Source organism: Cervus elaphus, chromosome 4 (assembly GCF_910594005.1).
Source record: "Cervus elaphus chromosome 4, mCerEla1.1, whole genome shotgun sequence".
In the NCBI taxonomy this organism is placed as follows: Eukaryota; Metazoa; Chordata; class Mammalia; order Artiodactyla; family Cervidae; genus Cervus; species Cervus elaphus.
Genome location: NC_057818.1, coordinates 67506303 through 67518775, shown reverse-complemented (window position 1 = coordinate 67518775; position 12473 = coordinate 67506303). Strand labels below are relative to the sequence as shown.

The following is a 12473-nucleotide window of genomic DNA, read 5'->3' as shown; positions in this document are numbered from 1 at the left end:
TTACTTAAAAAAAAAAGAAAGAAAGAAAGAAATTTTGAGAGGGCCCCCAAAGCTTCCCAAGTGGCGCTAGTGGTGAAAAAAAAAAAAATCTACCTGCCAATATAGGAACCCAGTGTTCTAGCCCTGATCCCATCCAGGAGGGAAATGGCAACCCACTCCAGTATTCTTATCTGGAAAAATCCCATGGACAGAGGAGCCTAGCGGGCTACAGGCCATGAGGTTGCCAAGTCGGAGGTATCTTAGCGACTAAACTTCAACAACAAAACAGGCCAAACTAAGTGGTCACATGATACCAGATTGTCACTCAGACAGAGTGCATCCATCCATAGCTGGAGTCCAATAAATATTGTCTTATTGCTCTTCATATAAATGTACCCTAACTTGCTGGCTACAATTTATGAGTGGCTCTGTGTTAGGTCATAGTCAAACAACCTAAGACTCCAGACAGGGCCATGGTGAACAAGACAGAGGAGGGATGTGGGGCAACTAGAAGCAGATGGACCATGTACTGTGTCTTTGGTTCCCTCAGAAAAAATGTAGACTTAGTGATGGCATGTCCTATTCAGGAACTGATGCATGCTTCAGACTCCACATTTTAATACATATCCAGTTCTTGTCTCGGAGAAGGCAATGGCAACCCCCTCCAGTACTCTTGCCTGGAAACTCCCATGGATGGAGGAGCCTGGTAGGCTGCAGTCCATGGGGTCGTGAAGAGTCAGACACGACTGAGCGACTACACTTTCACTTTTCACTGTCATGCATTAGAGAAGGAAATGGCAACCCACTCCAGTGTTCTTGCCTGGAGAATCCCAGGGACAGAGGAACCTGGTAGGCTGCCATCTATGGGGTCGCACAGAGTTGGACACGACTGAGGTGACTTAACAGCAGCAGCAATTCTTGTCTAGAAGCTAAAATCTACCTATCTGAAAAGAAGAGTGACTTATAACATGTCACTTCCTGCCTGGAGAGTGACTCCATGGTTACAGTCATAGTTTATTTGGGGCAGAGGCAATTGAACCCTGAGATAAAACCTTGCAATTTCATGATCCTCTTTCCTTTCTGGGGAGTCAATATAATTTCACCTGCAAGCGCAGAGACAATGCATAGATTTGAGATTACCTCAGGAAAATATCTGTGAAATGTTGAAGTTGTTGAAACCAATCATCAGTTATTCAAAGTGCTGGCCAAAATACCTCTTGGCCATGTCCACAAAGTTAGAATCTTAGTGAAGCTTAAAGGGACACTGAAGACTGAGAATGAGGAAATGAAGCTAAGCATGTAGTTACACAGGAACTTGGCTAGTCTGTGGAGCTGGCTCTCTAAATTGTGGTTTATTGTTTATTTATTTAATAAACAATAATAATCTTTTTTTTTGTATATGAAACAATACCAGCTTGAAGGGAGATGTGGAGAGAGCAGATTGATTTGCCAGAATGCTGAAAGCAAGCAGGGAATCCATAGCATCATATTTGTACCCTCATTGACAAGCACTCATTAAATTGTGTATTCCATTCCAAGCACTAATTTGGCTGTATAGGCTCATCAAGATCCAAAGAGACCAAGAACCTCTTTCCTCTTGAGTCTGACCTTTTGGTCAAAGTGATAGACAGTACAAACTTAATGATAAGATATTCAATTACATAAGATTTATGTGTAATGAGTGTTAACCAAAATTTCAGAAAAAAATACCTGATTGGTAGATAGAGACATTTGTTTGGGGCTTGTTAGGACTGCAGCCTTGAAGACTCAGTTTTGACAAGCATTAGAATCATGTTCCCCTAGACTACAAAATACCCACTCCAGTGTTCTTGCCTGGAGAATCCCAGGGAAGGGGGAGCCTGGTGGGCTGCCATCTATGGGGTCGCACAGAGTCAGACATGACTGAAGTGACTTAGCAGCAGCAGCAGACTACAAAATGGAGGAATTTTAGGATGAAAAAAAAAAATGGAAGGCTATGATTTTTTCAATAAATTGTGAAGAATTGTAATTGGAGCTGTCACGAAGTAAGGGTGCTTGTAAAGCAAGGATTGATTGGAACTGGAAATGTCTGCATACTTACAAGGGGGAATCTTGAGACCACGAGGCTATAGGTAGAAGATTTTTTTAGAAGTAACTTTATTTGTTAATTTTTGGTTGCACTGGGTTTTCGTTGCTGTGCGTGGGTTTTTCCTAGTTGCAGTGAGTGGGAACTACTCTTGGTTTCAGTGCTTGGGCTTCTCATTGCGGTGGCTTCTCATGCTGCAGAGCGCAAGCTCGAGGTGGCGCGGGCTTCCATCCTTACAGGATGTGGGTTCAGTAGTTGAGGCTCACCGGCTTGGTTGCTCCCCATAATGTGGGATCTTCCCGGACCTAGGATCAAAAGCCCTGTCCCCTACATTGGCAGGCAGATTCTTATCCACTGAGCCACCAGGCAAGTCCAGTAGCAGAATCTTTAAAACATCTAGTGTCTGCGTCAAACTGAACTTGCATTTACTCATTCGCTTTACAGCAAAGCCAATCTACTAACCGGGTTGTGGTGAATGAGAGTACATTGTTAATTGTGGGACATCAAGTGAGGAGAACAGGCAGCTCTAGCTTAAAAGACCCAGACTTCCTGATGGATTTTAGGCAGTGGTGTTTGGAGGCAACATTTGGGTTGAGGGGTGCAGCTTGTGGACTTTCTTCTAATTGGTTGGTGTTGAGGTACCTGGGTGATGTTTTGGGAATGTAATTGTAGGCATCAAGTAATCAGCATCCTCCACCTGGGTGGGGGGTTTGTTTTTTGTGTCAGTCGCTCACTCATGTCCAACTCTGCGACCCCATGGACTGTAGCCTGCCAGGCTCTTCTGTCCATGGGATGCTTCAGGCAAGAATACTGGAGTGGGTAGCCATTCTCTTCTCCAGGGCATCTTCCTGACCCAGGGATCGAACCAGGTCTCAGTCAGGTGGCCAAAGTATTGGAGTTTCAGCTTCAGCATCAGTCCTCCCAATGAATATTCAGGGTTGATTTCCTTTAGGATAGATTGGTTTGGTCTCCTTGCTTTCCAAGGGACTCTCAAGAGTCTTCTCCAGCACCACAATTAGAAAGTATTCTGGAGAAGGGAATGACAAACAACTTCAATATTCTTGCCTCGAGAACCCTGTGAACAGTAGCCTTTGCCATAAGTAAGTAAAAAAATGCAGCATATACACAACAGGAATATAGGACAATTTAACCACCAGTGTAGACCAGTATAGGGCAAGGTACTCTCTTTTAGATATGGTTCCAAAGGAAAGGAGTGATAAAGATGTGAAATTTTACCATTTATTCAGGAAGAGGGAGAAAAGAAAACTTTAAGATTTATCTTATTTGTTTATTTAAATTTTGGCCATGGTGTGTCTTCGTTGCTACACCCTGGCTTTCTCTCGTTGTGGTGAGCAGGGGCTGATCTCTAGTTGTGGTATGCCAGCTTCTCACTGTGCTTCTCACTGCAGTGGCTTCTCTCTTGTTTCAGAGCATGGGCTCTAGAGTGCTCGGGCTTCAGCAGTTGTGGCTCAGGGGCTTAGTTGCTTCATGGCACATGGGATCTTCTGGGACTAGGGATCACACCGGTATTCCTTTGGTTTCAAGGTGGATTCTTAACCTCTGGACCACCAGGGAAGTCCCAAGAAAACTTTTTTTTCTTTTAAAAATATCTAGGGAATTTCTTAGTGGAATTCTAGTGGTTAGGACTCCACACTAGAACTGCAGCGGCCACAGGTTCAATCCCTGGTTGGGGAACTAAAATCCTGCAAGCTGTGCCAAGGGGTCAGTAAATTAAAAAATAAATAAAATAACTATGATGGGAGAGTTCTGAACTCTACTAAGTGAATGGTGCACATCAACTACCCTCAAGCCCCAGTCATGGAGAAGGTTCAGGATCATGTGGGAGAGCCTCTGAATTTCTACTGCTCTGGTTGTCAGCACTGGGACTTGTCCCTATATTTGGTCCTCAAGATTATTGGGAGAGGCCCTTGCTGGCCTTTCTGAATTGGCCCATGTGCCCTGTCTGCTTGATCCAGCAGCCCTGCTGCAGAGGGGCTGGGCTACTCTTGGCCAAGGATAGAAGGGGGTCAGCATTGCACTTAAAAAAACTTTAGAATCAAGAAGGCAACAGTGGAGCTGCATGCAGGGATGGGAGAAAAGCCCCTCCCAACTCCATTTTGTTCCATGTTCCTGTTAGACTGGGTCCATTTTCTATGTTTTTTTCCTAAGGAATTTATCTTATTTTTACTTTTCCTTCATGGAGACTGCTTCCCTGATGACTCAGATGGTAAAGAATCTGCCTGCATTGCAGGACACCTGGGTTTGATCCCTGGGTGGGGAAGATCCCCTGGAGAAAGGAATGCCTACCCACTCCAGTATTCTTGCCTAGGAAATACCACGGACAGAGGAACCTGGCAGGCTGTGGTCCATGGGGTTGCAAAGAGTTGGAAACGACTGAGCAACTAACTGACAATTGCACTCATCTCACACGCTAGTAAAGTAATGCTCAAAATCCTCCAGGCCGGGCTTCAGCAATACATGAACCATAAAATTCCAGATGTTCAAGCTGGTTTTAGAAAAGGCAGAGGGACCAGAGATCAAATTGCGAACATCCAATGGATCATTGAAAAAGCAAGAGAGTTCCAGAAAAACATCTATTGCTGCTTTATTGACTATGCCAAAGCCTTTGACTGTGTGGATCACAATAAACTGTGGAAAATTCTGAAAGAGATGGGAATACCAGACCACCTGACCTGCCTCTTGAGAAACCTATATGCAGGTCAGGAAGCAACAGTTAGAACTGGACATGGAACAACAAACTGGTTCCAAATAGAAAAAGGAGTACATCAAGCCTGTATACTGTCACCCTGCTTATTTAACTTGTATGCAGAGTACATCATGAGAAACGCTGGGCTGGAAGAAGCACAAGCTGGAATCAAGATTGCCGGGAGAAATATCAATAACCTCGGATATGCAGATAATACCACCCTTATGGCAGAAAGTGAAGAGGAACTAAAAAGCCTCTTGATGAAAGTGAAAGAGGAGAGTGAAAAAGTTGGCTTAAAGCTCAACATTCAGAAAACTAAGATCATGGCATCTGGTCCCATCACTTCATGGGAAACAGATGGGGAAACAGTGGAAACAGTGTCAGACTTTATTTTTTGGGGGGGCTCCAAAATCACTGCAGATGGTGATTGCAGCCATGAAATTAAAAGACACTTACTCCTTGGAAGGAAAGCTATGACCAACCCAGATAGCATATTAAAAAGCAGAGATATTACATTGCCAACAAAGGTCCGTCTAGTCAAGGCTATGGTTTTTCCAGTGGTCATGTATCAATGTGAGAGTTGGACTGTGAAGAAAGCTGAGCACTGAATAACTGATGCTTTTGAACTGTGGTGTTGGAGAAGACTCTTGAGAGTCCCTTGGACTGCAAGGAGATCCAACCAGTCCATCCTAAAGGAGATCAGTCCTGGGTGTTCATTGGAAGGACTGATGCTGAAACTGAAACTCCAATATTTTGGCCACCTCATGCGAAGAGTTGACTCGTTGGAAAAGACCCTGATGCTGGGAGGGATTGGGGGCAGAAGGAGAAGGGGATGACAGAGGATGAGATGGCTGGATGGCATCACCAACTCGATGGACATGAATTTGAGTAAACTCCAGGAGTTGGTGATGGACAGGGAGGCCTGGCGTGCTGCAATTCATGGGGTCACAAAGAGTTGGACACAACTGAGCGACTGAACTGAACTGAACTGAGCAACTAACACTTTCACTAGCTGAGGTTACTTAATTTTTACAGTGACTCTGAGACTGAAGAAGCATGGAATACCTAAGTGAAAGTGAAAATGTTAGTCACTCAGTCATGTCCAACTCTTTGCAACACCATGGACTGTAGTTTGCCAGGCTCCTCTGTCCACAGAATTCTCCAGGCAACAATACTGGAGTAGGCTGCCATTTCCTTCTCCAGGGGATCTTCCCAACCTAGGGATCAAACCCGGGTCTCCTGCACTGGAGGCAGATTCTTTACCATCTGAGCCTAGGTGGGGATATCCCTAATTCAGCAGGGATTAAAAAAAAAAAACAACCCACATGTCAGTGTTTGTATGAGGAGTGTTTAGAATATGTAATATTAATATTAAACATGTAATATGTTTGTGAGCCTTAGAAAGCTGACTTGCAAGAGAGAAATTATTAGTTTGGCCTTGCTATAAATGAATGCTAAACGGACAAATACAGAATCTTAGGAAACAGGAACATTCACGCATACACAGAGAAGGTGTCAAAGTATGAAATAGAAGCACATTTTGGAGATAAAGCCACAGCTTCAGCTTCATTTTCTGGCTTTTCAGACTTCACTACCTCTAGTTTAAACTTGGCTAAGATTTTAATTTTTTTTTCTTTACATGTCACAGTTATGCTCCCCTAGAATTATTGCTGCTGCGTTATATTTATATAATTTTATTTATTTGTTTACGGCGGTGCTGGGTCTTTGCTGCTGCACAGCCTTTTCTTTAGCTGCAGTGAGCCAGGACTACTCTTTAGTTGTGGTGCATGGCTTCTCACTGCGGGGGAAATCAAGCAGGTGGCTTTGCCTTCTGCCTGTTCATGAGGACACTCTCCCTGGACCTGTCGCTGTCTTTCCTGACTCGGGGAGGCCTAGGGGGCTACCATTCTTTTTTACAGACAAGAGGCAGGACATGGAGTTGGGCAGAGAAGTTTGTTTCAAGAAAGCCCCAAAGGGTCCAGTCCTATTTCAAGTCTACCTGTATCTGAAAAGCGACAACATAGCTGATTATCGGAGTGCACACAGAGTGTCGTTATAATATGCTGTTGTCTCTTAGGATTTGTAGATTTGAGACCCTCCTTCTGTTTCACATTCTGAAATAAGAGGTCCCTAAACTTTCTGATGCTGGGAGGGATTGGGGGCAGGAGGAGAAGGGGACGACGGAGGATGAGATGGCTGGATGGCATCACCGACTCGATGGACATGAGTTTGAGTAAGCTCCGGGAGTTGGTGATGGACAGGGAGGCCTGGAGTAGGACACGACTGAGCGACTGAACTGAACGGAAACTTTCTGTGAATTTCCTAGACTGCTCTCCAGAAATCCGGGTGCACCTCTTGTAAAAGCAAGCGAAGCTTCGCCCCATCATTGGAGCCTGAGAACTTGGTTTCCCTCAGCCCGTGGGAAAAAAGGGAAGTGAGTTCTGCTCTGACCAGAGGCAAATGTGGTGGCAGCGGAAACTACATCACCCAGAAGTCTGTACGGTGCGAGGCGGCCTTGACTGAGCCAGTGAAAGCTTAGGAGAGGCACGCGTACGTGCGTGCGCATTGCGTTGGGGCGGGACTTCCGGCGTTTTCTCTCGTATCATTTGGGAGGCTGTTCGGCTGTTCACCAGCTATGGGCCTTGCCTTAGCCCGCTGATCGGTGAGGTGACCTAGCGGAAAAGCGGGAGGAGACAAGTTGGCCCCATTATCCAGAATCGGCTCTGAGGCCCTTTGAGCCCGTAGTTGTCGGCGGTGTCCTCCTCCCCGCCCCACTCGCCGCATCTCCCGGCCCAGCTCATCCCACCGGCTAGTGACCGAGGTCGGCGCAGGTGGGTGCTGCGTCTCCCGGGCCCCCACCTGGCCCGACTCCGAGTCCCAGATCCGGACGGAAGGGTGCCCGTTCAGGTCCCTGCCGTTCAGCCCCAGAGTCCAGAACTGAGGGCGGCCTTGTGAGGGGTCGCGCTTCAGCTAGTGGGCTGGGGTGAGGGAGAGAGTTCCCTCGGAGGCGACGGCTTGCAGGTGCTCCCCTAGTCGGCAGCCTTGGGGAAACTTGGGGTCACTTTTTTCTGGGACAGAAGGGAACGAAGTGCCTTATCTGAAATGGCAACCTGAGCAGGTGAGAGCCATGGAAGGTTGTTGTGAAGGAGGTGGGACTGGGAGAACCGTGTCTAGAGTTAGAAGTTGGGAGAAAAGGATGCGAATGGAAGCAGGAAGACTGCTGAGGAGGCCACCTCAGCAGTGGGAGGTGCTATAGACCCCAGGAGAATTTTAGGAGAGGCTGGGCCAGGGAGGTAGCAGGACATCGGAGATGGAATAAGACTCTGGGTAGGTTTCCTCAGTAGAGTCTACAGGACTTTCTGATGCTCCATGTGTGGCCAGGAGGATGTGGACTGGCCCAGCATGGGGTGGGAATCAGATTGGGGGGTGGGGTGGGGCATAAGCTTGTTGCCTGAGATGGGCCCTGTGTTGAGGGAGGGGAGGGCTGAGAGTAAGAGGGCAGGACGTGAAGGCTGGGTGCTGGCATCCCTGATGCTCCTTCCCGGAAACAGCATACCTCTCTGAGGAGGGATTCTGGCCTGTGTCTGCAAGGTAAAGAGCTTTGCTTCTGTGGAGCCTGCTGTGGGTGCTGGAGTGGATTCTCCACTGGCAGGCTCTGCCGACCCTCACTGCCTCCCGGATGGAAGGAGGGAAAGATCAACCAGGCTGGTGTGGCCAGTGGGTCCTGGACCCACCTCACCCCTACCTCACCCCTCACCTCACCCCTCAGGGCGGGAGGGATGAGACTCTGCTTCAGTCAAGGGCTCCCAGCAAGCTCCCTTTTGAGGTTTATTTACTGAGTAGGCCTGTTTGCTGGCTGGACTAGTAGCTGACTTGCCTGCTCAGCCCCTCCCAGTGACTCATTAACTTAAGACTGTATGAAAATTAACCAAGAATTAATCAATATTTCTCTAAATACACACACAGGCAATTAGAAATGAGCCTATTCACTCAGTTAAATCTTTGTGAACACTTTGTAATTGGCTTGTCATTGCTTTACCTCTATATATTTGCTTACAAGGTAAAGTTTTATGTATGACATCTTCTGAGATCCTAAAAATGTAAAGACCCCAAATTTCAAAACTATACCACTTCAATTGCCTGAAAATACATATAAAACTATTGTTGCTATGGATAGTCATAGCTGATACATGGTATGTCCTCCTTAGGTTAGATACCAATATGAGTCTTCTGAGGTTGGAATAATTCTTATCTTCAGTAGAATTTTCTTTTTTCTGAAGTTCAGGGAGGCTCAGTCCTTCTCCAGGGTCACCTGGTAAGAGGCAGTACTGTTTTCTGACATGCTTGGTCGTGTCTGACTCTTTGTGACCCCATGGCCTATACAGTCCGTGGAATTCTCCAGGCCAGAATGCTGGAGTGGGTAGCCTTTCCCTTCTCCAGGGGATCTTCCCAACCCAGGAATCAAACTAGGGTCTTCTGTGTTATAGGTGGATTCTTTACCAACTGAGCTATCAGGGAAGCCTGAGCTTAGACTGACAGGCAGAGGTCCTGTTACACCAGGGCCTGGAAGGGGTGGAGGTCCAACTCTGCTGTAGGATTCTAGTACTGTTGTCCTTGTCTCATGACTTCTTTCTTCTCCCAGGGCCCCATGGCAGTAGTAGAGGTGCTCATGAGTCCTGTACAGGTGAGTCATAATTATCAACCTGATAGTTTTATCCTGATATATATGCCCTTGAGATATGGTAGTGTCCCAAGACTTATATCCCTATTTTCTGTCTTGCATCTGTAGACCATGTGCTCTCACCATGCCTAGGATCTTATATTTAGTCCTGGGTTATAGATTGGTCAGCGATTTTATTGCTGACAGCTGATGGGGGAAGGTGTGGCAGGAAGTCCTGACCACAGGACTTAGAATGTCCAGACAGCTGCAGGTGATACTGAGGTGGAATATGCAGGGAACTGTTGGTTCTGTCATATCTGGTGGGAATGGGGTGCTGGGATAGGGGTGCACAGGTATCAGGCCTTGACTGATAGCCTGAGGTCCTGGTTCTCTAACCCTCAGGTTGAGGGCACGTAGGGAAGGTTTGAGGCAGAGCAGGAAGGTTCCATGTCTCAGATTTTAACAGGCTCCCTGTGACTGCAGAGTAGAAGACAGACTAGGTGTGCATGAAGGCTGGGAGATATGAGAGGAATTTTTGCAATCATCCATGTGCATGTTGGTGGGGGCTACACCTGAGTGGTGGCTGTGAAGGTAGGGATAGAGCTACCCATTTTTTTTTTTAAATCGTGTATTTTAAATTGAAGTATAGGTGGTTTACAATGATGTGTTGTCCATATTTTATGTAATGGAGAATGAGGGACTTAAGGAGGTACGCTGATAGGAAGAATCAGGGAGGACCCAGGTTTCTGGCTTTATTAGGAAGGATGGGTACCTCATCAGCTAAAATGAGGAAGCAGCTCTAGTTGTAGGGAGAATTTCCAAATGGAAATTTCCAAATTTGGAAATCACAGATGTTCCAGAGATTCCCAAGGGGAGGTATCCCAGAGTTGTCAGGAAGGTGCAGTCCCACAAGTGAGATGCAGTGAGGAGGAGAATGAACAGTTGGCCCTGAGCCCTGGCACTGGGCTTATAAAGACAAGGACAAATCTGAGTTTGTCTGAGGGTCAGCATCTGGGGGAGGAACCCCGGGGAATCACTTTCACACAGAGTCTGGCTTTCAGGGGAAGGATCCAGGGTGGAGACAGCCATGGCATCGGGGCTTTGGTGTGGACTAGGATAAAGCTGCAGGTAAGATTTAGTCAGTATCATTTCTAGTTGGTGGTGGGGATGCCATTAGAGGACAAGGAGTGAGGATGAAGGGCCTGAGTGGTAGGTCTCTGGGTTGGATACCTGGCTGGTGGTGATGAGCTTCACCAAGACAGATGAGGAAGCAAAGTGTCCGTGTGTCTCTGTGACAGCAGGGTGTAGGTGTGAGAAAGTCTTCAGGCCAGGGAGAACAGGAGATGGATGTTGAGGATGGAAAAGGGATTAGCTGAGAGAGTCTCTAGGCCTAGGGTGCAGTGGGAGTGTGACTGGGGAGGTCTGTGTGCCTGGGCTTCACGTGAAGGGAGAGGAAGGTGTTGACTGCTTGTGGGACAGTCCTTGCAGTTCAGAAGAGGAAGAGAGCTAAGGGCACATGAGGTCTCATGTAGGCAGGATGGCTAGAGAGGAAGCAAAAAACAGGGCCCTGTGGGGAGACCTTCTGGGGTGTGCCTCAAGGGCTTGGGGTGGGGCCTGGCTTTAGAGGACTTCGGTGTTCAGGGGCAGGATTGGCTGCATTAAATATTGGATGCATTTGCCATTCACTGCCTGGACTCCATGTGCAGAGCGCCCTGTAAGGAGGTGAAGGAAGTGCCTGTGGTGTGGGCTGGGGTGTCTGTGGTGCTGTCACCAGGGAGGGGTCAGAGTTGTCAGGAAGGTGCAGTCCTACAAGTGAGATGCAGTGAGGAGGAGAGTGAACGGTTGGCCCTGAGCCCTGGCACTGGGCTTATAAAGACAAGGACAAATCTGAGTTTGTCTGAGGGTCAGCATCTGGGGGAGGGACCCCAGGGAAATTGTCCAGCAGGAGAGGGGTAGGGCCATGCATGGCAGTCCACAGCCTACATGGTGGTTTGTTTTCTGCTGTGTACTGGATGCAGGGATCCATGGTCATGAGGAGAGAACAGGCACTGATGCCCCTAGGGCGTGTCTTGAGGGTGGGACATCTGGGATGAGGCTGAGTGGGGACAGATGCTTTGGGAGAGGGTGAAAGTCCTGGAGAGCGACATGTATCAGTGGTTGAACTCAGAGTATATTAACTTGTGGAAGTGAGTGAGTGGTGATGAGTGGTGACACAGAGAGGCCAGTGACATTTCAAGACAATTTCCTTACTTATATTTCCTGAGAGGAGGCTCACTGTGTAACCCAGGCTCATGTGGGGAAGCACCAGACTTGGTTAGCAGGTGTGAGCACCAGTTTGGGGAAACCAGTGGTCAGAGCCTTTTGTGGATTTTCAGGGGAAATGTGGGGAGGGTTGGACAGAAGGCTTAGGGATGACTAGTTTGGGTAATTCTGTGTACCTGGAGTACGGGAGCTGTCTGTAGCTGTCTGGTACCTGGCTCTGGACTGATTTAGGGCAGGGGAAATACTGACCTGGTGAGTGAGTATTAGTTCAGGAGTTGGTTCAGAGTATGAGCTCTGGAAGCAAGGGAGATGTGAACAAATTTGGCCTTAAGTTTAGCCCTGTAATTAATGGATGGCAAATAGATAAATACAGAATCCACAAAACTGTTCATGAACCAGACTCTTTTGGTTTTGGCAGGACTGTGTGGTCTTCGAGGACGTGGCTGTATATTTCTCCCAGGAGGAGTGGGGCCTCCTTGATGAAGCTCAGAGACACCTGTACCGTGCTGTGATGACAGAGAACTTGGCACTTGTGACCTCCCTGGGTAAGCTCTGCACGCTCACCTGGTGTTCTGGCTGCACTCTGTTCTGCCCCTTTCCCAGGGCAGCTCTGTGCTCCCCACACTGAGACGCTCCTTCCCTGGTTTCCTGTCACGTGTGCTGTGGTGCTGGGGCTGGACCATGTGTAAGTGTCACTGTTCTCTGCACAGAGCCCTCTGTCTTCCACTCTGAGAACTTGCACAACAGGGCTCAGGAGTCAGAAACCTAAATTTTATCTGAGACCCCTCTGACCTGGCTTG

General features: G+C 47.6%; 1 protein-coding gene across 1 annotated transcript in view; it reads left to right on the top strand.

Annotated features, from left to right (window-relative positions):
- The window catches only part of LOC122692647 (zinc finger protein 548-like), a 44904-nt gene that overhangs the window by 28804 nt on the left and 3627 nt on the right, over nucleotides 1-12473 (top strand). The window contains 2 exon segments of the mRNA XM_043900425.1: nucleotides 9394-9435; nucleotides 12092-12218. Of these exon segments, the coding sequence (XP_043756360.1) occupies nucleotides 9400-9435; nucleotides 12092-12218 (163 nt within the window). The 5' untranslated portion in view covers nucleotides 9394-9399.